General features: G+C 53.1%; 2 protein-coding genes across 5 annotated transcripts in view; one reads left to right on the forward strand and one right to left on the reverse strand.

The window, feature by feature from the left end:
• Positions 1–22,379, forward strand: part of dac (dachshund family transcription factor) — a 136,631-nt gene that overhangs the window by 87,257 nt on the left and 26,995 nt on the right. For all 4 annotated transcript variants that reach the window (XM_026812589.1, XM_018022522.2, XM_018022523.2 and 1 more), the window contains 3 exons: positions 1,060–1,230; positions 3,843–4,067; positions 15,096–15,179. In XM_026812589.1, coding sequence (XP_026668390.1) covers positions 1,060–1,230; positions 3,843–4,067; positions 15,096–15,179 — 480 coding nt within the window. The remainder of the gene's footprint in view (positions 1–1,059; positions 1,231–3,842; positions 4,068–15,095; positions 15,180–22,379) is intronic.
• Positions 1–22,379, reverse strand: part of Plc21C (Phospholipase C at 21C) — a 129,214-nt gene that overhangs the window by 11,742 nt on the left and 95,093 nt on the right. The gene's annotated exons all lie outside the window — the stretch shown is intronic.

Here is a 22,379-nt window from a genome sequence, read left to right on the forward strand (position 1 = left end):
CGATTGATGGATCGTATTTGCTCGCGGTTTCGCCCATCTACTTCCACGGTCGCTCCCTTTCGTATTTGATATCCGGACATTTTAATCCCGACGTGGATGGATACTGTTTGGCCAAAGGAGAGTCGCGCCACGATATAAGAAAGAACAGTAGGCTCGATTAGTTCTGTAGTATTCGAGGTAGAAAAAATTGTATACGTTTTTCGCATGTAATAGTAGTACCTACAACTTCTATTCAAAGCATTTCTCAAAATTCCGCAAAAAAAAAATTTTCAATTTTTCCGAGATTTTTCCAAGGGGTACCCCTTCAGATTTCGCGAAATTTTCGTTTTTTGCCAATAACTTCCAAACCGTAGGATTTACGAGAAAATTGCATCAGACCTTTTTTGTAGAGGACGACGAGATCTACAATTTCCATGTAAAAATATTTCGCTAGCGTTAATAGTTAGCGAGTTATTGACGAAAAACGGAAAAACAGTTTTTTGCAAATTACTCGGAAACTATTAACGCTAGCAACAAATTTTTATACAGAAATTGTAGATCTCGTCGTCCTCTACAAAAAAGGTCTGATGCAATTTTCTCGTAAATCCTACGGTTTGGAAGTTATTGGCAAAAAACGAAAATTTCGCAAAATCTGAAGGGGTACCCCTTGGAAAAATCTCGGAAAAATTGAAAATTTTTTTTTTGCGGAATTTTGAGAAATGCTTTGAATAGAAGTTGTAGGTACTACTATTACATGCGAAAAACGTATACAATTTTTTCTACCTCGAATACTACAGAACTAATCGAGCCTACTGTTCTTTCTTATATCGTGGCGCGACTCTCCTTTGGCCAAACAGTATCCATCCACGTCGGGATTAAAATGTCCGGATATCAAATACGAAAGGGAGCGACCGTGGAAGTAGATGGGCGAAACCGCGAGCAAATACGATCCATCAATCGTTGTCAATCGCTGCTTTATTCTTAATACGAGACCCACGCGCGCGCGCGCGCGCGTACACACACACGTACATATTTAGCAGTTTCCTCGCATTGTGACATGAAACGACGTGTTCTGTCCAGGTTCCTCGAACGGTCACAGTCCCGTGTTGAACCTGTCGAAGACTGCTGGAAGCGGAAGCGTGGGCGAGCACTCCGGAAGCGAGGCGGAGGCGTCGCACCGTTCGCAGGACGACGAGGAGGAGGACGACAATCTGTCCGAGGACCTGGACGACGAGAACGAGAAGGACGAAGGTATGGAAAATTGCCGGAGATCCCTTATACACCCTAAGCTCCGAGGGATCGATATACCTGGTAACGATCGGTCGATCAATTAAAGGCAGTCGGAGCGTGACGGTCGATTTGACGTGTGCCGAAAGTCGAAACGTTGTTCGCGTTCCGCGGCACGCATACGTAAAATAATTATATCGAATCGAGCGGACAGACCGCGTTTAAAGATGAGTTCCTCGGGACGACTGGTAGGTCAGACCTTCTCATCGATCATCCCGGGGCCCGCCGCGCCGCGAGAACGACGCGACGGTTCTCTCCGGGATTCGTCTTCCACACGCTCGGCCGTGGCCCCTCTTCTCAGCGGTTGTCAAAACTCGTCAGAACGTGGCGGCGCGCTGTTGTCGCTGAAATTTTCACCGAGAGGCGTCCGAGGTTTTACACGCTGCACGCGCCCGATTGCGCGCTCTTCGTTTCGTCTCGCGTTCGCGCTTCCACCGGTTGTTCGGGCTCGGCGACCGATCGCGATTCACAGCGACCGATCACGATTCATCCTCGCGATGATTTGCGAGACACGAAGAGGATCGAGAGAATTGCACGCCGCTGGAAGCACCACTGGCCGAGGAACCCGTTGGTCGTTAGACTCGCATCTTCGGTATTTAGTTTCATTTTAATAATGAAAGATGGGCCCAGATAAAAATCTCGGTCCGTGGCCCGTGGTGCTATCTCGGCTGTCCCGGCACGGCGCTTCGATGCACCCGAGCGTCATAATCGCGGTGATTTCTAATCGATTTGGCCGATTGTCCGCGCCACGCGTTAATTGGATATTCCAATTAGAAGGGCCGATGGTTCGAGCCCCGAGACCGTATGCTGCCACGAATCAAAACGACCAACAGGAACGATAAAAAGATTTACAAGATTCCTGGTCCCGCGAAAGTCATAAAACTCGAAGCCGGTACGACGGACATCGGCTGGCCTATTAGGTCCAGCTGCTTCGCGACTTTTTGCCCGGTGTACGCGCGCGTATATGCGGGAATCGGGACGCGTCGCCGATAAATTTCGCCCCCGAAGGATCGTGGAACAACGTTCGAGGGAGGTCCCGCGCGCCTCTCTCTCCCACGTGGAGACTTACGACGCGTGCGTGTTCCAGAGTCGTAATCCCGCGACGACTACTTGTTACCCTTCGCCACGTCTCTGATTTAACGTCACCGCGGACGAATTAAATTCGCGAATTAAAACGGTCGATTAGCCGGTCGGGACGCGCCCAAGGGGATCGGGTCGGAACGTCCAGTTCGAGATCTGCTTCCAGCCGCGCGATCTATCGCCTCGCGGCAGAGGAAGCGTCGTGGGATATCGTAGGGAAAACTCGGCGAGGACTCTCGGTTCTCGGAACACGACGAAACCAGCGTTTTTACTTTTTAAACTGGTTTTCTCGCGTTCCTTTTGGTCGGAAATCGCGAGAGGGAGCGACACGGTCCGTCCTCGGGCTAAAAGGCGGGAGTAGCCTCGTTATTCTCTCTCTATCGACGATTAGCCTGGAAGCATGGTTTTCGTCGTTGGGCCCCGGAATAAAGGATGCCTTATGGTTATTGCCGAAGAGGTCCGTGGAGAGTGCCGAGACAAGACGTCTGCGTGGGTTCTCTACGGAGAGCTTAAGTGACCGGTCCCGCGCGCTTCCACGGCCCACACCGTGGGCTTTGGCCCCGGCTGGTTTATAGCCGATGATACGTGCTTTATTGTATCGTCTTTTAATTATCAGCGCGCACCTACAACGCCACGGCATTCGGTTACTTATTGCCATTGGCCGATTTAATGCTCGCGCGGCTGCCTTCGAGTGCCGATCCGCCGGCACCTTTTGATAGCGACTACCTCCCCCCAGTCTTTTTCCCCTCGATCTCTTCTCCGAGGCCGTACCGGTGTCCTTCGTCCGGACCCATTACAATTATCTGCCTCGGAGGCCAAGGGCCAACGGAATCGAAAGATCTCGCGAATTCCTGGCGAACGTCTCTTAGCCGTGGAACCCTCGTCCAACGTATATCCGACACCTGATCCACTTTCCCTTGAAAATTCAGCGCTCGTTCCCTCGCTCGTTACTTCCGCGCAAATTAGATTAGTCGAGAATTCAGACGTCATCCTCGTTCGGAACGCAGATTCAGAGATTCCCTTGCAAGAGCAAGGAAATCGAACGAACAAACGGCCGAACCGCGGTAGATCGGATTCCAGGAACGAGAGCGAGATAGCGGCGCGTCTCATTAAATCAGAACTGCATTCCACGGGCGTGTACACTCCCACGGGCGTTCGATGGGGTTCTACTTCGATCACCGCGATGCGCCGTAGGTAGGATGTAGCCCGATGCATACGACACGCTGCGAGACACGGATTTCTTCCCCCCGTCCGGTACACGGGCCACCAGAAATTTATACGTCTAACTCGTGTCTTTCCCGAAATTTAGGACCACTAATTTCGCCTGCCCCCTCCAAATCCGCTTCGACCTCGCACTCGGTGTCTCTCGTTCTTATTAACGTTGCTATTCTCGCACTCGTCTACAGAAAAAATCCAAGAAACGACGAAAGACGATGCGATCGGCAATTGAATCGTGAATCGATTTGGATGCATTGAACTTTGTACGATGATTTCAGATCTTTCGGACGGGCCGGAGAACCTGCCGCTGCCGGCGCCGGGGTCGGAGAGTCCTCAGGCCCTGAACTACTCGCAGATCGCCTCCGCAGCGGTGGCCGTTTCACAGGGAGGCCAGGACCCCTCGGTGTCGAGTACGGAGACCCTGCTGAGGAATATCCAGGGCCTGCTGAAGGTCGCGGCCGACAACGCGAGGCAGCAGGAGAGGCAGATCAACTACGAGAAAGGTCAGTGAGCTTTCTTTAACGCGCCGTCACTACCACCAGCGGCCAGAGCCGCTCTCCACAATTTCATTATCCGTCTCGGAGCATTAAGGGGCATTAGTCTCTTTCTCCCATCCGCGAGACTCTCGTTCGCTGTCGTTCCGTTCTCCGTCCGGTATTTAACGCGGTTAACCCTGACGTCCATTCGATGTCGCCGAGTCATACCGGAGCGCGAGTTTACGTGCGCGAAACTCCGGGATTTTATCGTTCCTAGATCATCATTACACTAAAACCGTATAATTAATTTCCGCATTGCTACAATTAAGCGCGATCTTAAATTCATGCGGGCCAAGGAGATGTAATCCTGTTAGCTCTATGTCTGTTTCGTATTCAATTAAAAAATGCTAATTTTCCACGCATGCGATTTCGACTGGAAAATGAAACGGTGGGAGGAGAGAAAAGACCGACCTGTGAAAAGGAACGTTTATTCGCTGAAATGTATTGTTGTACACGTCGCAGATAAGCGGTCGAACGGCGTGTACAACGCGATTAACAAGAACCCCGCGAACCGTGGCGGCGTGTTCCTTGGTTTCATTCTCATTAAGCGAGTGATAGATCGGCCCGAAGTTATTATTAAAACGCAACGCGTCCGGCTCCGAGTGCTGGAAACGAATGGAGGGAAAAGCGAGACGCGATACCAACCGTTCCCGATAGAAATTCGTTTCTACTCGAAACCGATCGGTCGACGTAATAGCCGGGATAATTCGATTGCGCGTTCTAATATCGAGGATCGTGGCTAATAACAATTAATGGCTCGTAATCGTCGGAAGATCGCGACACGAAGGGAGAGCCTGGAACGTATTCCCAAGGAGTACATACATAGATCCGATCTCTGCACGCAATAATTAAACCGGCGCTAAGAGCTCGCGCTAATTGTGTCGGCGATTAATGATCTCGCGATCTCACCGGAATCGAGCTCATTGAAAGTTGACGAATGACAAGTCTCGATTAAATTTCGCGTCATCGATCAACCGGGAGACGCGAGTTCTCGCGATAAGGCTTCTTCGAGGCCTGCGTGCGTCGAACATCTTCGTCCTTTGTTCGTCGATCGGCCGATTAAGCCGGGAACGTAACGCGGGAGGACGGTCGGGACTGCACGAGAGGCGAACACCGCGGCGACGAGTTCATCCGCGTCGGAGCCGGCTTAACGCGGATTCCTCGTGCCCACGAGCGTGCGGGTACCGAGAGAGGACGGAAGAAAGCTTTCCCTCGCGAGCAGTCAAAGTCGAGAGGATAAAGGCACCGATTCGGAGCGAGGACGGCGCGGGGGCGAGGGGAGCGGCGATCGAGGGACGATCGACGAAAAGAGTCTAAGAGTGGACGGGGCGAGGAAGGACGGAGGGTCCAGGGGTTGGCAGAGGGCCGATTTAATACTCGAGCGAGCCAGCAGCTCGTTTTACACCAGATGGTTTTACATACGGCCGCTATCGTGTTACCGAGCTTCTCCGTATGGCCGCGTCCTAATACGCGCGGACGCGCGAACACGGGTCTGTTCCGTTCCGTTCCGCGATCGTTGCTCCCCTTCGCTCCGTCGTTTTCGCGAAACCGGCGACGATTCTTCAAAAGAGAAACTCGCGGAGGGCAGCTCGCAACTTCATTAAGCGCACCGCGAACGCGCACGAGTAGCCCCTGATTAAAAATGCGAAGGCGAAATAAAAAGACGGCGGGACGAGAGACGGAGAGCCGGGTACTCGTGTTCCTCTCGTTCGCTCGGTGAGTTACACGCCGCGCCGGGGAGAACAATATGAGCTCGCCGGATGCTGGCGAGCAACGCGGAGGAGTTCGCTCGCTATCTTCGATGCTCGCCGAGATAAGCGACGGGGTAGAAGAAGAAGAAGAAGAAGAAGAAGAAGAAGAAGAAGAAGCCGAGTCGGGAGCGCGGCGATTGTGCGCGCCTCTTCTTCGTGTCCAGCGCACACAACGCGCGAGAGAGACGGAGAAAGAGAGTCTGCGGCGGGGCCAGTCGGGACCGACGAGAGAGCGGAATAGAAAGAGGGGATTGAGTTGTAGCCGCGAGTGGAGGATCTTATGTAGATTCCTTGTAGATCGTGCACCCGATTCGATCGCGATCGGCTACCCGGTACCGGGTTAATTAAAATTGTACGGCCTGGACGTCTTTCTTTCTCGCTACCTCTCTATCTCTTTCTGTCCCTCTCTCTCTGCCTCGCCGTGTCCCTTTGTGTCTCTCCAACCCGCACACCCGCGCCGCTTCGCCCACGGCATCGTCTTCTTTTTACCTCGGCCCGTTCCGTTCCGTTCCGTTCGAAGCAGCACGCTCTGGCTGCTGCTGCACCGGCCGGCCGGCGCATCTTCCCGTAAGCTCCTTCGATTTTTGGCCGCTGCCTGGGAGGCTGCTTACGTGAAATCCTATTACCGCGAGCCACGTCGCGCGACAACGCGACCACTCTCTCTCTCCCTCTCTCTCTCTCTCTCTCTCTCTCTCTCCTGGTTTTGTCTGCACGGACCAGGATGCGAGTACCCGGTTACCGAATCGAATTTACCAGGACTTGAGAGATTCATTTTATTCGTATTCCGCGATTCTTCGAACCCTGTTCCATCAGAGTTCGCTCGTGCCTCTTTTTCGACGCTTCTGATTGATTTACGCTCGACCCTGTCGGGAAACGACCCTCGGTCCCGTGCTGGACGCGAGGAACGCTATCTCTCTATCGACCATTATCGCGCAAACTATGTACGCACACGTGTATCCGTGTCATGTTTGTCTTTTTACCTTCGGACACCGACCATGTGGTCGTACCGCTTTCCGTACCGGCTATCGGATATTTCCACGATTACAAAAACTAATACTATCTCGAAAAACTATCTGATCTAAACGTGTAGTTATTGATAAATCAGTGTATAGAATAGAAGGTAGAGAGTCGTACGATATGTTCTGTATTCAATTAAGTCGTAGCGGAGAAGTTTGCGGCATCATAAAAGTTAATACCGGCGAGGTAACCGAGTGGAAATCCCGCGGGAAACGGCGTTGGTCAAACTCGCGAAGCACCGCTTTTTTACGACTGATTCACCCTTGTTTCGTGATGTCGTTCGGGATCAACGTTCGGCCCGTATCGCGTCGGATGTTTGCTTTAATTAGCTCGTTCGCGTGGCCTCGGATTTAATTAAGAATGAAACAGCTTTATTGCCTCGGCAACGTCCTCCCCTGAGTCGCGCGGGACCACGCCGCCGGGACCGGTAGACCAAAGGGACACGGGGGGGTTTTCGGTGGCCGAAGAACTTCCTCGACGAATCGATTCGAAGGAGACGCGTGGATCGAGAAGCTTCTTCTTCTCCCCGTGCCGTTTCCTCGCGCGCCCCTCGCCTCTTGTTCATTTTTCTCTCTCTCCTCTTCTCACGGTACCCGCTATTAGCCAGCCCGTAATTTATTACTTTCCACCTTAATAAGCATAATAATCGCCACGGTCGGTTGTTCGCGCGCTCGCAGCCCGTCACCTTCGACCCGGGGACGATCTTTAAGGTAGCCTGCGAGCGGTTGCGGACGTTTAATGATCTTACGGACCGCGGCAATGCGAGATAGAAAAGAAACGAGAGTGAGCATTGTCAGTTCGTTGAGAACGTGGACGACCTTTCCAGGGTACATAAAATAGATTAAGTTCGATTGATCATCGATCTTCTCGTTCGAGTCACTTTCCATCTCGAACGTATATATATATATATATTTGTTACTGACCGAAGAGAACGTTGCATCGACTATCTCCGCGCGGTGCTGCATCCGTGTCGTGTCCCGGTACCGAACCGGAGGAATTTTCATAACGAGCAGCAACGGAACAGTGGCAGCGTCGACCGGCCGGGAGAAAAAAGGGCGGCCTTAATGGGACACGTTGGCGCCCGGGTCAGGGTGGCCCCGTTGTTACTCGTTAATTCGAGCTGCGACCGGGAGCACGCACACAGACCGGAGAACCGGGTATTCTCGCGCAGATCCGTGGAAAGCGCAAACGAGCGTGATCCAGGAGGTATGCGCGCGGACGGAGAGAGAGAGAGAGAGAGAGAGAATGCGCTCCACCCTCCTGCTCCCACGAGCCGGCCAGAAAAGTAGGAATAAAAACGCGAGACAATACGATGTCGCGGCGGCCGAGGCCGTTGTCGGTTCCCACCTCGGGGCCCCCGAGGCCCTGGCCCGGTCGTCAATTAGAGAAACCAACGTGGTTTGGTTTTAACATAAGCCACCGCGGCCCAAAAGGGGTCTGGATAAATGAGCATCAGGCGGCGCGTACACCGGGGCGAGGAATACGCGATCGCTGCTCGCTGTTGCGCGCTCAGAAATATTGGCAAATGCAAATACGGGGCGAAAAGGGATCGCGATATATCATAGAAAAATTCTGATCGTTAGGAAGAATGGTTTTTACGTTATTGATGAACCGTTTGCTGGTGGAGACACACCTTTAAGCGAATCGCGGGCGAGTCGATTCTCTTGGTGAACGAAAGGGTAAGGGAGAAAGAGAGAATCAAGAGCCGGCGGTGCCGAGCAGCGTGCGAGCGAAACGAGGAAAGAATTTAAGAGAGGGAAGAACTCGCTGGTGTCGGGGAGGCTAATAAATTATGCCTAACGCGGCAACAACTGGTTGATTATTTATTTAACAATAAAAGGAGTTGCGATCCCGAACTCCGGAGCCGAGATCCTCCGCTTAGTTAGAGTTCGATCTCGGGCCGTGTCGACCCGCGTATCCGCTTTCGTTTCACATCAGAATGGGATTAATATTATTTGAGATATATTGGAATCGGTGAATCTGGTACGAGGAATTTTTGTATTTCATTCCCTTGTCTCGCGTCTCGCGTAAGAACAACGAAGGATGAATCCGGAAGCGACATTTCCTGGGAACGTTCGGTCTACGGCGAATGGGAAACCGCAGGGCGATAAACATTGGACGTCGCTTAAATCTTAGATTTAACGATCTACGGAACATCGATCCTGATCGTCACCGATCGTCGCGACGGAGCGAGTGACGAAACGGGACATCGGTGATCAACGACCGCGCGATTTCCCGGCTGCGACTCGCGGCCAGCACGATTATAAAGCGAAAATTTACGAGCCTCTCGCGAGAGAACTCGCGAATTCTTTTCCCTGCCTATCTGCCACTTACACATCGTCCCGGGAACTTTGTTCGCGTCGCGGATTTTATCGCCGCCGCCGTTTTAAGTGTCTCCGCGAGGTCCTTTCCCTCTCGACCTTCGATCGCTGTCACGGTAGTTCGCTGTGAGAATACGAATTCGAGCGTCGAACGGTGATTGAAAATCGGCGTTTCGGTAGACGAGTGAATCCGATCGACCGGATAAAAATAAGAGTACCCGGTGAAATGGGAGAGAGAAACTTGACCTACCGCAGTTTTAACTACCGTTCAATTATACAGTTTGCTTTCGGTCGGGTCGTCGCGCGGGTCGAATAAACCGTGTAATTTACCGGCGATAAAAGAGCCGGTGGTAACGACCACGCGAGGAGAGCGGCGCGAACAAGGAGGGAGGAGGTACGTCGCATCGCGTCGTTAACGACGCCGTTTACTGCCGCGGGGAACGAATATTTTGTTGCAAACCTCTGCGATCCGGCACGCGGGCGTACCCCGCGATCTCCGCGTTTCGAAGGTGTCGTCGCGAGGGTTCACGCGGAGAGCGTAAAAGCGCCGCGATAATTGGCTCTTAAAGCACGCCCCTCGCGGCTCGATGCATATAATCGCGCGCATTATGCGTCCGTCTCGAGACGAGTCCTCGCTAATTTCATCTGTTGCCTAAACTGGCCGTTCAGGAAGGTAAATACGACACAGCGTCGATGCGATCTCGTCCTGGATCTTTATCGTCATTGGAACCAGGTGTTTCGTGTGACAGATCACGGATCGACAAATAGGACTGTTTAATTAATCGCGTCGAATTGTATTCATAATGTTCCGGGAGCGAAGTATCTGTTCCCAATCGTTGCTACGGAGATCAATCATTTCGTTCACTGGGGAACGATTGACTCGAGAAGAGAGGATCGGACGGCCAGCGGTCGGTTATTAGCGCCTTGCGATGAAGATACCACGGGATTCGTTAAACCGGATTTTTAATTACGGAGTGACACAAAGGGACAGCTGGGTCTTACAGCTCGGTTCGTTTCCGGTGCACGCGATACGCACCTCGGCTTCGCATAAATTTCGTCCGCGCACCGTCTCGTCGTCGTCGTCGCGAGTGTGACGAGTCTCGCGAAGAGAACATCGTGGCGAACGAGTAGAAGGCGGAGGAACGAAGGATCGATCGTTAAGAAGTCAGCCAAGGGTCGTCGGGGGTTATTCGATAAATGCCGCCGGTGAACGTTTTACGATCGGCGACCATTAACGTCCGACGCTGTGCACGGGCGGTCTTGCAGCGTGCACGCACACGCGGTACACTCGGACAGACACTCGTAATAACGATAAAGATCCAACGAGGCGACGCGACGCAGTGGTCTCGTTAGAACGACGGGAAAAAGGCGGGACCGTCGCGTAGCCGATGTGCATTGCGTAGGTTCAACGACTTCCTAGAGATCGATTCGCGGTGAGAACGATCCTTGGAACACTTTATAATTATAGGACTCGGAAAGTAAAACGCGATGCGATTTAGATATAAATTTCCTTGTTTCGTAACGCAAATACGACGTTGCAGGCTCGGGTTTTAACGTTCTGAACATTTTTATCCATTATTTATTACGCGTTACGATCATTGTTGCGACGCAATTAACCGTTGGTACAGTTTTGCCCGGAATGGGCGCAGTTAAAATTTCCCATAAACGTGCAAACAGCCGCGATCGTACGAGAGAAGGGCGAACGGCAGACCCTCGACGAGGCGACGAGTGCAATTTACGGCATCGACCGCGAAGAACTTGGCTTCCGTTCATAATTAATACCGTTTCCATGCGTTCTCGTCCGAGGCGATGCCTGGGCACACTCGGAGGTGTCTTCTTGCCGCCAGTATCGGTGTAGTTACCGTATCAAACCTTTCCAAACATCATTTAGAATACGTAACGAGCCGCGGCGAACATGCGAGTCCGTGTTCCCGTTATCGATCCGAGCCACGAAAGCTAACCCTCCCTTGTTTTCTTAACTAACTAATCGTTTACGGCGCAGACGGCACAATCGAGTCAGAAACTTTATACGCCTGCACCGGCGCGCAGTTCCTAGCGACTCGGCTAACTCACGTCGCGTACGTAGGTGAAGAGTTTCGATATCTCTGTCGGCAGTCGAGCTCGCGGGACTTCGGTGGCCGTGTTCGCCGTAGGAACTCCGGGGCTCCGGAGATACGGCGGAGAGCGTTTTCGCGTTTCGAGATAATCCTTCCTTCCTTCGGGAACGGGACCCTTCGGGATATCTTCCCGAGTTATTGCACTGCCGCGCCGCTTCTCCGCGGTATCTCGCCAACTTCCACGTTTCGTCGAGCGATCTTCATTTTTATTTCGACCGAGAAACATCGAGTCACTCGCCAAATTCTGGTCTCTCACCGAACTCGATACGTCGGACGAAGATACGCGAACTCTCGACCGCAGGCGCGATTCGTTCCATCTTTCGTCGACCGTTCTTACGTAATATCGTGTTACTTCGTTTCGTCGGACGACGAAAAATACGAAATATAAAGGGTAATCCGCGAAGAAACCCGAGCCCGGCCCGTAGGAAACGGCGCAGCAGTTTCAACGTTCGCGAGACTGGCCGCGGACTAATCCTATTTTCGTTAGATCCGTTAATGGTTAATGGGAGGCAAAGTGGTCAGCGACCGGAACAAGGCCTAAGTCCGTCTTAAATCTTTCAGGAGGGAAACCCTTGTAGCCCTTACTTCGGGATCGTAATCCGCGCGGGATAACTATTGGCCTCTCGTCGTTCTCCGCGCAGAGTCTCGTATGGTTCTCGTGAAATGCGTCAGAACGATGATCCGACGATTCGACGTTGTTCGAGGGCCGTCGAGATCCTTTCAGACACGTGTTCTCTCATCGACTTGATCGCGCGTCTCGGGACTTGGAATCGACTGAGTACCGCCAATAATCTTTAGACAGTTGAAGCGCGTCGTGGAGCGATGCCCGCGGGACAGGACGGACTTGGTCGTTACGCGTTTATAATACGCAGGGGGTGGAAACAATAATATGGTCGCTCGGTCGGGCCCAGCACCCTCCGGGCCTGGGGAACCCTCGCGTAGGCAAATAACGCGAGCCGCGGGATTAATCGGGATTCGGGGCCAGGAAATTTATGAAATTCGCACGCCGGAAACGTAGCGAGATCCGATTCCTTCGCGTAACGTTAATAGTCGGGGGCTAAACCGTATCTCCTTGGAAGACGCATCGCGGGAGGTTGCAGAATGCCAGGGATACCCGGGGTTGTAAATTACCAAAATAATCCTACGGTTAATTCCCGGCGGCGGTTTATTACCGCCGGTGATCCGACGAAATGAAATTCGTAAACGGCCACCGATCTCTCTGAGAAAGTACCGCGAGAAAACCTCTCCGATGTACAACGACGAATCGGAATGTTTTGTCAAATCTGTTTGGGAAAGTTTATGGTACGGCGACGACTGCGTCAAAAGAAACGTCTAACGTTTACGTATGTAGTTTCTTCGGAAGAAGTGTTTGACATTAAACTGTCAAGAGTCGACGCGTTGTCGCGACGACAGAGAGTAACCGTAGGGTGGGAGAATCGTGAGCGGGCGTAGGCGTGTACGCGCGATATATCTACGAACGCGTGTCGAGGGGCGGCGGGACGTAACACGAAAGCTACATTATACTATTCAAACGATTGCAGGGCACGCCGCGTACGGGTAAGTTGACATTGTTGTTTCTGAGGGTGGCCTGGGGCCCTGCGAATATCTTAGCGCCGCGCAGAAGCTATACATATACCGGGACGGCGCCGCACCACGTCGCCGTCGTCGTACAAGCCCTCCGGGGATGTGAACGCTGCTACCACCCAGCCTCCCCCGTCTTTCCGCCAACCATATACTAATCAATAACCATGAATCGCTCCGGTAACAGTGGCATGCACGTTCCGTTGCACCGTTATTGTTACCGGTACCCCCGGTGCCCGGGCTACCGTGAATATTATTATCGCCGATGATCCGCCTAGCCTGCACGCTCGATTCCGCGCCGCGATACGAGACCCCGATTCTCCGGCCTCGCGACAGCTGCCCTCGCATCGCGAGTTCTAATCGAAACACGGTCAGCGAGCGGAGCTCTAACACGATGAAAAGACATGATTCACGTCTAATTGACGCAGAGGCGCCTCCCCTCGAGTTCTTTTGCTCGTTCGCCACTAACATTAATCCCTGAAATTTTAATGGCCGCGAGCTCGCGGTCGAATTTCAATGAGCTCGGGCACCCTCGCGACACCCTCCTTCGAGGGATTGATTTTCGCGACTTCCGGCTCGGTCCGATTCCCTGGAAGATTCGAGCGTACGAGTACAATGTAGAGGGTCGTATTTAAGGGATGGAAAGACACTGCGTACGTACACGGTGGTGTATCGTTGAACCGAGCCGAGTCGATTCGAATCGGCCCCGGGGTCGGGACGCTCGCTCGCGTCGACGACGATCTCTAATAAAGTTCAATTATCTCCGGAAACGTTAGGGAAAGGTAGGCGAGCCTGGCGAGGGGCGGGAGAGGAACAGTCGAACGAGAGAACCCTAACGTCGAGAAAGAGAAACCGGGAGAGATGATAATCTAAACGATCGCAAAGTGGGCTGCAGAAACGCGCCGAAATTGGCAATAACAGGGTGGCCGAGGGGTGGGTGGAGGCGCGACGGGGCTGAAGAAGGGCGGCCGCGTAACGTGTATACACACCGGAGCGGACCGGGGATCCGGCGCGAACTTCCTATTCTGGTTAGCATTCAAATTGAATCTTCGTGGCGGCCGGTCGTGAAGAGTTACCGCCGTTAATGGACCTCGCAAACGCTCTCAAATTGCCGGCAGAATGCTGAGACGCGCGTTCCCGTACCTAATCTACCAGCTTGATTCCACGCCCCGCACTTCCCATCCGAATTTTCCGTCGAACCGACCTGCGTCTCTTCGTTCGTTCGTTCGTTCGTTCGTTCGTTCGTTGCGAATCTTTATCTCGCACGAGTCACTGAATGATGATCTAATATCGTTTCAGGATCATTGCGCCGGGTCGTTACCGAGTGAATTTTATTGCGTTAAACTGCGAAATGTCCGCAAATTGGCCGCGATCTAACGAGCAGCCGATCGGTCCGCGAGACGAGCGTTACGAGCTGCGCGGCTCATTGGCCACCGCGCCGATGTAATTCGAGGAGCAGACAGCCAGAAAGGAGGGTGACCCTCCGTTTTCTTTTCTTCCGTTAAATCGAATTAGGACCCACCGAAAACCGACTTCTATCGCGATCGAGGCTCTTCTCCCACGGGATCCGCGATTTAAGCAGGGTACTCATCTCGTTACGTACCTCTTTAAGCCACGTTCCACAGAGTCCTGATACATTGATATTCATTCGTCGATCAAAAACGAAAGTTCAAGTATTTCAATGCAATATGCAATAACGATTGTACAAGAATTAGATTGGAATCGAAGGAAAGACGAGGTCAGAAACACGGATCTGCACGCGAGGAGAGCGATGCCACCCTCTCTGTGAGATTCGAAATGGCTAATTTAGCGTGGCGAGTCCCATGGGCGACGGGGGTTCGCGAAAGGACGATAGGGCGTCTTGGAGACGAGGAGCCGGTATCGTCTCGCGCGTCTCGATGTAATTCTATTAGGGGTAACTATGCGAGCTCTGGTCCGGCCGTCGTCGTCGTCGTCGTCGTCGTCCGTTGGATTTAATCACGAACTCGCTAGACCGTACAATATCCTCCACGCTACCTTTTGGGAGAAGGAACGACTCGATGGAAGTGCTCGCTGAGGGATAACTCCGTCTAAGATCTCCTCCCCCGGCATTATTATAAATTCCCTGACAAGCAGTTTACCGGGAAAGTACAATTAAACGATGAATTGTTTATATCGCGCAATTCCCAATGCCGCGGCTTGATGAATTATTCGTTTTTGTGATTGCAGCCGAGCTGAAGATGGACGTACTCCGGGAGAGGGAAGTCAAGGACAGTCTCGAGCGACAGCTCCAGGACGAGCAGAAAGTCCGAGGTGAGTACCCAATCTTTGTTCGTACAATGACGGTTTACCGGCCAGATGGTCGCATGAAATACGCCGTCCGTCGCGTAGATCGCGGTCGCCCGATCGAAACGGACACCGTTTACGAGGGAATCCGCGTAAACTTTTCGCTCCACGCCCTTCGTGCATCATCTGCGAGTAGTTCGACTCCGCGATAAATCAAACGGAGACACGTTGCCATAAAGGCTACTTTCTTTCGACTCCGGTTGTTTCGACTTTAATGGAAGGAAGGAAGGAAGGAAGGAGTTTGTATCGAATGTCAGTGAGGTAATAGAATAGTCGCCTCGCGTTTACGGGTTCCGTGCCTCTTTGGCCACCCACTCGACCGACGCCCACGCCCTTCGGTTCCTTCCTTCGTTAAAAAAATCGACCGTCGGAAGCTGATTTCTCCATTGTGTCGAACATCGATACGCTCGTTCGTATTATTCTCACTCGCGATCACCCGCTGCACTCTTTATACTTCAATCTCGCGCGCGATAAACGTTGGAGATGAACAACAATAAAATTCCGTGAGCAGGGGTGGATTATTAGTCGAGAGCGGAGCCGCGAGTCGGGTGGCGGAGGTCCGGGAGAGAGGCAGAGGGCCGGGCGTAAACGAGGAAAGGGTGCGGGCAGATTCAATATCACGGATTTTCCCGGCAAAAGATGTCAGCGTCTCGGCTGACGCGAGCACAATGCGAGGCCCGATAAATATGTAAAAGTCGAGAAGACCGACGCGACGGGAATATCCGTGTGCTTCGGGGGCGGACAGCCGGAGAGAGCGCGGCATCGCTCATATTGCGCTCCCGCAACCAAAAAAAGTCTCTGTCCGGGAGGGCAGGGAGTGCTCCGATCGGCCAGCGCGATCGGGCCAATATTTTATTTTTTTCCCCCCCCTTCCGTTTCTTCTCGTGCCAGAAACGAGCCGACCGATACTGGCAAGGAAACAATAAAATTGATTTCTCTTAAAAGAACCGTCGATAAAATAAAATAAAAGACTGCTCGTCGTACGACAAATAATATATTGTAGCGCAGCGTCGGCTGTACTTTCCGCTAGTTTCTAAAAACAGAATCGGTCTCGGTTTCTCGGCAGAGTACGTGGAACGCGTTTCGGTCGATTCGCAGGAAAAACGAGTTGCAGAGGGCCGGGCCCTCGCGGTAACACGAGCCTGTGACAACAGCGGTCCATTAGTCAACCAGCTCAGTGTCAATACATGAATATGACAGCCGGTCTCACGGAATAGCCCATCCATCCCTCGGCCCGCCCACCCACAGCCCCGTAACGTCGAGCGAGGTTCTATGATATCGCAAATATAGGAAATAGTCGGCACCCCTCGCGCGAGCCTATAGAAACCTTTATCTTTCCGCGGGAAACTTCTGCCCTCACCTCGGGCTCGTCGCCCTGCCCGACGCCCGATGATCGATGCTACCTACTAACAGCGAATTCCGTGTACCCCGGCCACGTCGTACTTTTCGAGGATTCTTAAAGGCGGCGGCCGAACGTAAGACGATACTTAATTTGCGCGAGGCCTCCCGCGGTTCCGGTCGGATGATCGATCACCCGAGAATATTGACGCAACCGCTGAGACCATCGCCTCATTCGGCTAATGACCGGCGCGCAAATGAAAAGCGTGCGCTCTTCCTGTACGGAGCCCCGAGGGTCGATCGGTCGTGTCTCACCGGCCAGAAAACGCTAAGTCTATCGCGAACGGAGGAAACGTTCGGGTTTCCTTCGACGACGACGACGACGACGACGAATTGTTTGTAATGCTCGCGGCCGGAGACGAGCGGAGAAGGCGACGTCTTTATCAATTTTATAGCACGTGTATTCGCGTCTGCGAAGGCAATTTGTGCCGTGTAAGGAGGGAATCGCAGCGTCGGGTATGGGGATACGATGGGGCGCGGTGTTATTAGCCTGTTTAAAGCCCCGGCTGGCATTTCGGTAAAGGTCGAAATCTCCGACCCCCCGCGGACCGCCCCGTATTATCTTGGCAGGGGTTGCGAGCAGTCGGTGCGCCTCCGTCGCGGGCCGAGGCTTTTCTAATGGGACACGCGTCGAACAATGAGATGACCTTTCCCGAAGATCCGGGCGTCTCGCGACTTCCACTCACGGCTAAGAACGGTAGCAAAGTTTGTTCTTCTTCGCTCGCTAGAAAAACGCGGCTTTATTTGGAAAAGAGAGCCTCGTTTGTTGAAACATACGCCGCGTGCACGAGTTCTCTTTTTTCCTCTCTCTGTCTGCCGCGAAGAACGTTTCCCACGTTGTCACCGAGGAAACGAAGCGAACCGGATTTCAACAGTCGTAAAAGGCCGGTCGCGGTTTCGTCATCCAGGATAGACGAATGAGATCGAGCCAACGATCCGCGGCTAGGATAACAAATAGAACGCGGAACACAACGGCTGTTCTGGATCGGATCCGCGGCCGGAAATTCTGCTCGCCGTCAACCGATACCGTTTCCTCCGTGGCAAAAAGCCCTCGCCTCCTCGCGCGTATAAACCTCGCCTTGGGAACCGACAGCTGCCTTTGCCGCCGCTTTTGCGGCAACTTGCGGCCTCCTCGTAATTAGCCGAACCTTTTGTCGCCCGTCACGGAAACGACCCCTTTCGGTTTCTTTCGACGCCCGTGACACCTCGACGGGAAACCCGAGAGAAAAAGAATTACGCGGTCCAGACGTTCGCTCCTGGTATTTTTAAACAAACCAGTCGAGTTTACGCGAAGAATCGGGCATTCTATTTTTGCGATCCGAGCGCGAAGGACGATCGTTTCTCTGCGACAAACTGAATTGAAACTGTACGATCAACCGTCCGAGATTTATATACGCGAGGCTCCTCGTCGCCCCTTGAATTAGCCAGGCCGTAATGCCGGGATCGGGTGTCGGTGTAATTGGGTCCCGAGGGACTTTGCCGCGTTTCACCCCCAACTTGGACCACCGTCACGCTATCCCCGAGTTTTCGCAGCTATCTGCGAGCCTCGGCAAATCGTTTTCGCGATGACAATTATCGCCGTGAAGTACACCGACGATGAATCACGCCGCGTACGCTCAATGAGCAAAGCTATGGAAGATACGTATGTACGATATGATTGAAGTCATGAAAACGAGGAGGAAGATCGGCACGCGGGGGTCCGGATCAAATGAGTCAGAGTCCAAGTGTAAATCGACGTTGTCAGATGTAGAGAGGAATAATAACCGTCCGTCGGGTACACGAGTTCACGGTTGACGATCCCTTAAAAGATTCCTGACGCAGTGCCACGCCGGCCGTCCTATAATTACTCGTATTAGATCCATCCCCGGATCAATAGTCCGTGACTAACATATCCACCCAAGTACGTATCAGTCGCGACGCAAAGGAACCCGCCGCGGCTCGGCGTGTCATCTTCGAAGAGCTAATTCTCAAAAGAGGCTTGCACAGAGAAGAGAACGACGACGAGAACAACAACAACGGCGGCAGCATCAGCGGCAACGGGTATGGACATCGATGACGTCGGTGCTCCCGTGCGTAACGATAGCTGATTTGCTTTGAAGTGAACGTTTACACACACCGGATCGGCTGGAACCCTCCCCGGGCATTGTAACTGCTCTCGAGGCGAGCGCGGCGTAGCGGGGACACGCGTGCGACGCTACGTCGTGGTTGCGTCGTGTCCTCTCTCTGTCCCCGTTGTTCTCCGTCGACGCGCAGTCCTTATGCCTCTCTAGACGATGCCGCTGCGTGGAAACGTGTCGATTACCACCCTTACTACTCCGGCTTCCACGAATCCTTTGCGCGACCATTCTGATTCACTGAGTCCCGGAGCCGGAAATTTCTTCGGTCGACGAACGTCGGAAGACTCACGGATCGGCGACGCCTTCTTCCGGAAACGTTGACCGAAACGGTGTAAAAATAGAATCTCTTGACTCGATCAATCGGTGGTCTCGTCGCGTCTCGGACGCACCGTACGTGATACGAACAGCGCGTGTCAAAACGGTCTTACGTCACGGTACCGGTTTAGAGAACGTGTATATACAACGATTCTGTATACTCTTAAGCGCAGTGAAAAAAGGATTAACCGCACGTTTTACGCGCGGGGAGCTCGAATATCTTTTTTGCTCGGTGCCAGACCGGTCCGGCTCTCGGATCCAGATTCCTTCTCCGTGAAACTGGTACCGCGCTCACCAACTTCGGATGATTCATCGCGCTCCGGAGCAATTTATTATTTCATCGTCGATGATGATCTTTGCGATTCGTACCTCGGAACGACAGAAGCAGAAGCGGATCTAATGGCCGGTGACGAAGAATCGAACGGCAAAAAAGGGTGAAGAAGGACGGTCGGTGGGGCGGCGGGATCTCCCGCCTCGATCATCGGGAGAGCAGACCGGGCAAAGGGTTCGAGAACGGCTTGCCCCCTTTGTGCCAGTTTAGCGTTTCATGTCGTATTCCGACTCATTGGAAATTGAGGAATACAAAAGAGGCGCAAAAGGGACACGGCTTTGAGATAAAAAGAACATCGGATGGCGACGCTGTCACGCCAACGCCCCGCGAAAATAAACCCTTCTTCCCTCTGCCGATGGCGGGGGTGCGACAAAGGCGTCGCCACGGACCGGTCGACCCCCTCTTCGTACTGCCGGCCGTTCGGTTCCGATTTTTTCGGCAATTTTTTTTCCCCCCGGACTCTCTCGTTCTCCGAGAGTGGGCGAGGAAGATGTGTACAAAGAACGCACGCAGACCGGCGAGGCGCGCGGTCGGAGTCGTAACGGTAGCGGGCGAAAATTTTTGGAACGCGGGCGATAAAACCGGTGCTCGATCGGTGAACCGGAGGGAGAGCGGCGGTCGTTCGCCGGATGGAAGCCGATACACCGGCCGGCGGCGTGGCGTATCCCCAGAAGGTAGCTACTATATCGTCCAAGAGCCGATGCTGGTGGCTACAAGGGGGTAGGTGCCGCGGTCACTTTGTGAACTAACCTGGCTTTGCCCGCTGTTTAATTAAGTCTCGCCGAGACTACTCGTCCTCGCTCCCTCTCTCTCTCATCCTAGATTCGTCGCACCCTTTGTCTTTCTCTCTCGTTTCGTCCCTGTCCGTTTCTCTGGCCAACCCCCGCTCGATTTCGCCCGACTCGCCGCCCGGCCCTTCAATAGCCGGTAGTCTCTCCCGCTTTTGCCCGCCACCCACTGGCCCATGTCGTGAATATGACGCTCTCTCTCTCTCTCTCTCTCTCTCTCTCTCTCTCTCTTGAACAGCGAGAAAAAAAATTAAATCACAGCCACTGTTACGACGCGGCCAAAGGGTGACCGAAGCTGTCGAGGGTCTACGCCCGCTCCTTCGACCCTTTCTACCGAGCGCGAGAACAAAGCCAGAGAAAACCGCGACCCCCCACGCCGAAGAGTCGATCCCAGCCCGGTCTCCTTTCCACAGGACCGTTTTCCGGAAACGATCGATGGGACAGGAACCCCTTCGATACGCACGTTGCCTCCAGTAACGTTTTTAGACCTCGTCAGATCGGCACGGAGTCATCGAGTATCGCCGTGTTTTAATAAATATCGGGCAACGATTTTATTTATTAAGAAACGTAGCGTGGAAACTAGAGGGCGATCTCCTTTCCTGGAGTGCGTATTTTTTTTTTCCCTCGGTGGTTGCTTTTACCCCAGGAGCCCTGAAGGCACGCGTATGAATTCGCTCGCGCGTAACAGTGAGCTTCCGTAATATAATTGTTAATGCGCTGATGGGCCTCGGGCTCCGGCCGTTTACGCGTCGTACGCGCCGATACGCGGCCTCGATGGGTGCCAACCCCTTACGTAAAAATAGCCCCGGCCGTTTGCATCGTGACTGGCTTTCAGTCAAGGAACCGCTGCCAGTTTTACTAAATATTTTCGCCTAACAATTTCTCGCGAAGGTTCTGTTCAATGAAAGAAAAAACAAAAGTGATCCAAGTATCGATAACGATGGAAGTTCGCGATATTTTTATGGGAGTAACGAGTTGAAAAAATTGCGTGATAACGTTCGGGTATAATAAATTGTAAGGAGAGGAAGAAGCGGAGGAGGATTAGCCGGGGAACGCGCGTTGATGAAAGCCGCGCTGCAGGCGCGGAGGGTGAATTTCTCGGTTACCTGGCCAAGCGTGTAGCTAGGCGCAATATACCTAGCCGGCGAGCGTGTAGAATATTCCGCGAGACGGCGAGGGAAAGAAATAAAACGCGACAGCTTATTTACGCGGGCGAGCGGCCGCGAATGATTCCACCGGGAAATAGAGGTTCCCTGCCCGTAGCTTACGTAAACCTCTGTCAGGGAAAAATGCGAGCACAATCGCTTTCCACGATTTACAGTCGCGCAGATTCCGTCGTACGTACGAAAACAGTTTTTTCCGATCCTTTCGTTTACGTTTTTGCACGTCTAAATTTCTTACCCTCGCGCGGTCTGATTGATGAGCGTGGCACGATACATCGACTTGTTCCAATTTATTTGTCAGGGAGAAATGCTCGAAATCTTCTTTCGAGACGAGACACAGTTTCTGAAGAGACCGGCGTCGATTATAAAAATCATTGTATCGGTTAAAGTATTGCCGAGGTAGTTTGGGTCCGACGCAGCCGGGAGCGCAAAAAGGGCCGGCCATTATCGCGGCGAGGGAGAGGCGCGAAACGTGGATGTGCACGACACGGTATTTCGAGCATCGGCATCCTTCGAACGGTCGGATATTCGAAATAGCCGAAGGCTCCGCGCGGCCGAGACAGGGCGGCAGGGGTGGGAAATGGAAGAGAGTACCGAGGTGTACCGAGCTAATCGTATTTCATAATAACGTCGAGAGCGTGAGTGTGCTCGCTCGGCCAGCCCCGTGATAAATAAAGAGCGTAAGAAATACCATTACGGAGAGGCGCTCGCTTCCGCCCGGGAGAACCACGCGTGCACACGTAACCGAACCGTTCCTCGCCCTCCCGTTCCCGCGCGTCGTCGTCGTCGTCGTCGTCTGGTTTTGTGTTCGAGCACAGACGACTACGCGAGAAATTTCGTTGCTGCGGAATTTAGATGAAATTGCGCGAATTACTTGAACGTCCGCCCTGCCGCGCGCGTGTTGTATGCATACGTGCATGCTTCTTCCTCCACGCTTCCTTCATCCTCGTCGCTCGCGCAAGCCCGATTCGTCTCCGGCCACGCGCGGAGAAACCGAGCGAAAATTCTGCGCGTACCGGAACCGTGCCTCGTTCTCGCGAAGAACGTGCGCAGCT

The sequence above is a fragment of the Ceratina calcarata genome, unplaced genomic scaffold (genome assembly GCF_001652005.2).
Source record: "Ceratina calcarata isolate Rehan_Ccalc_2016 unplaced genomic scaffold, ASM165200v1 scaffold289.2, whole genome shotgun sequence".
Taxonomy (NCBI): Eukaryota; Metazoa; Arthropoda; class Insecta; order Hymenoptera; family Apidae; genus Ceratina; species Ceratina calcarata.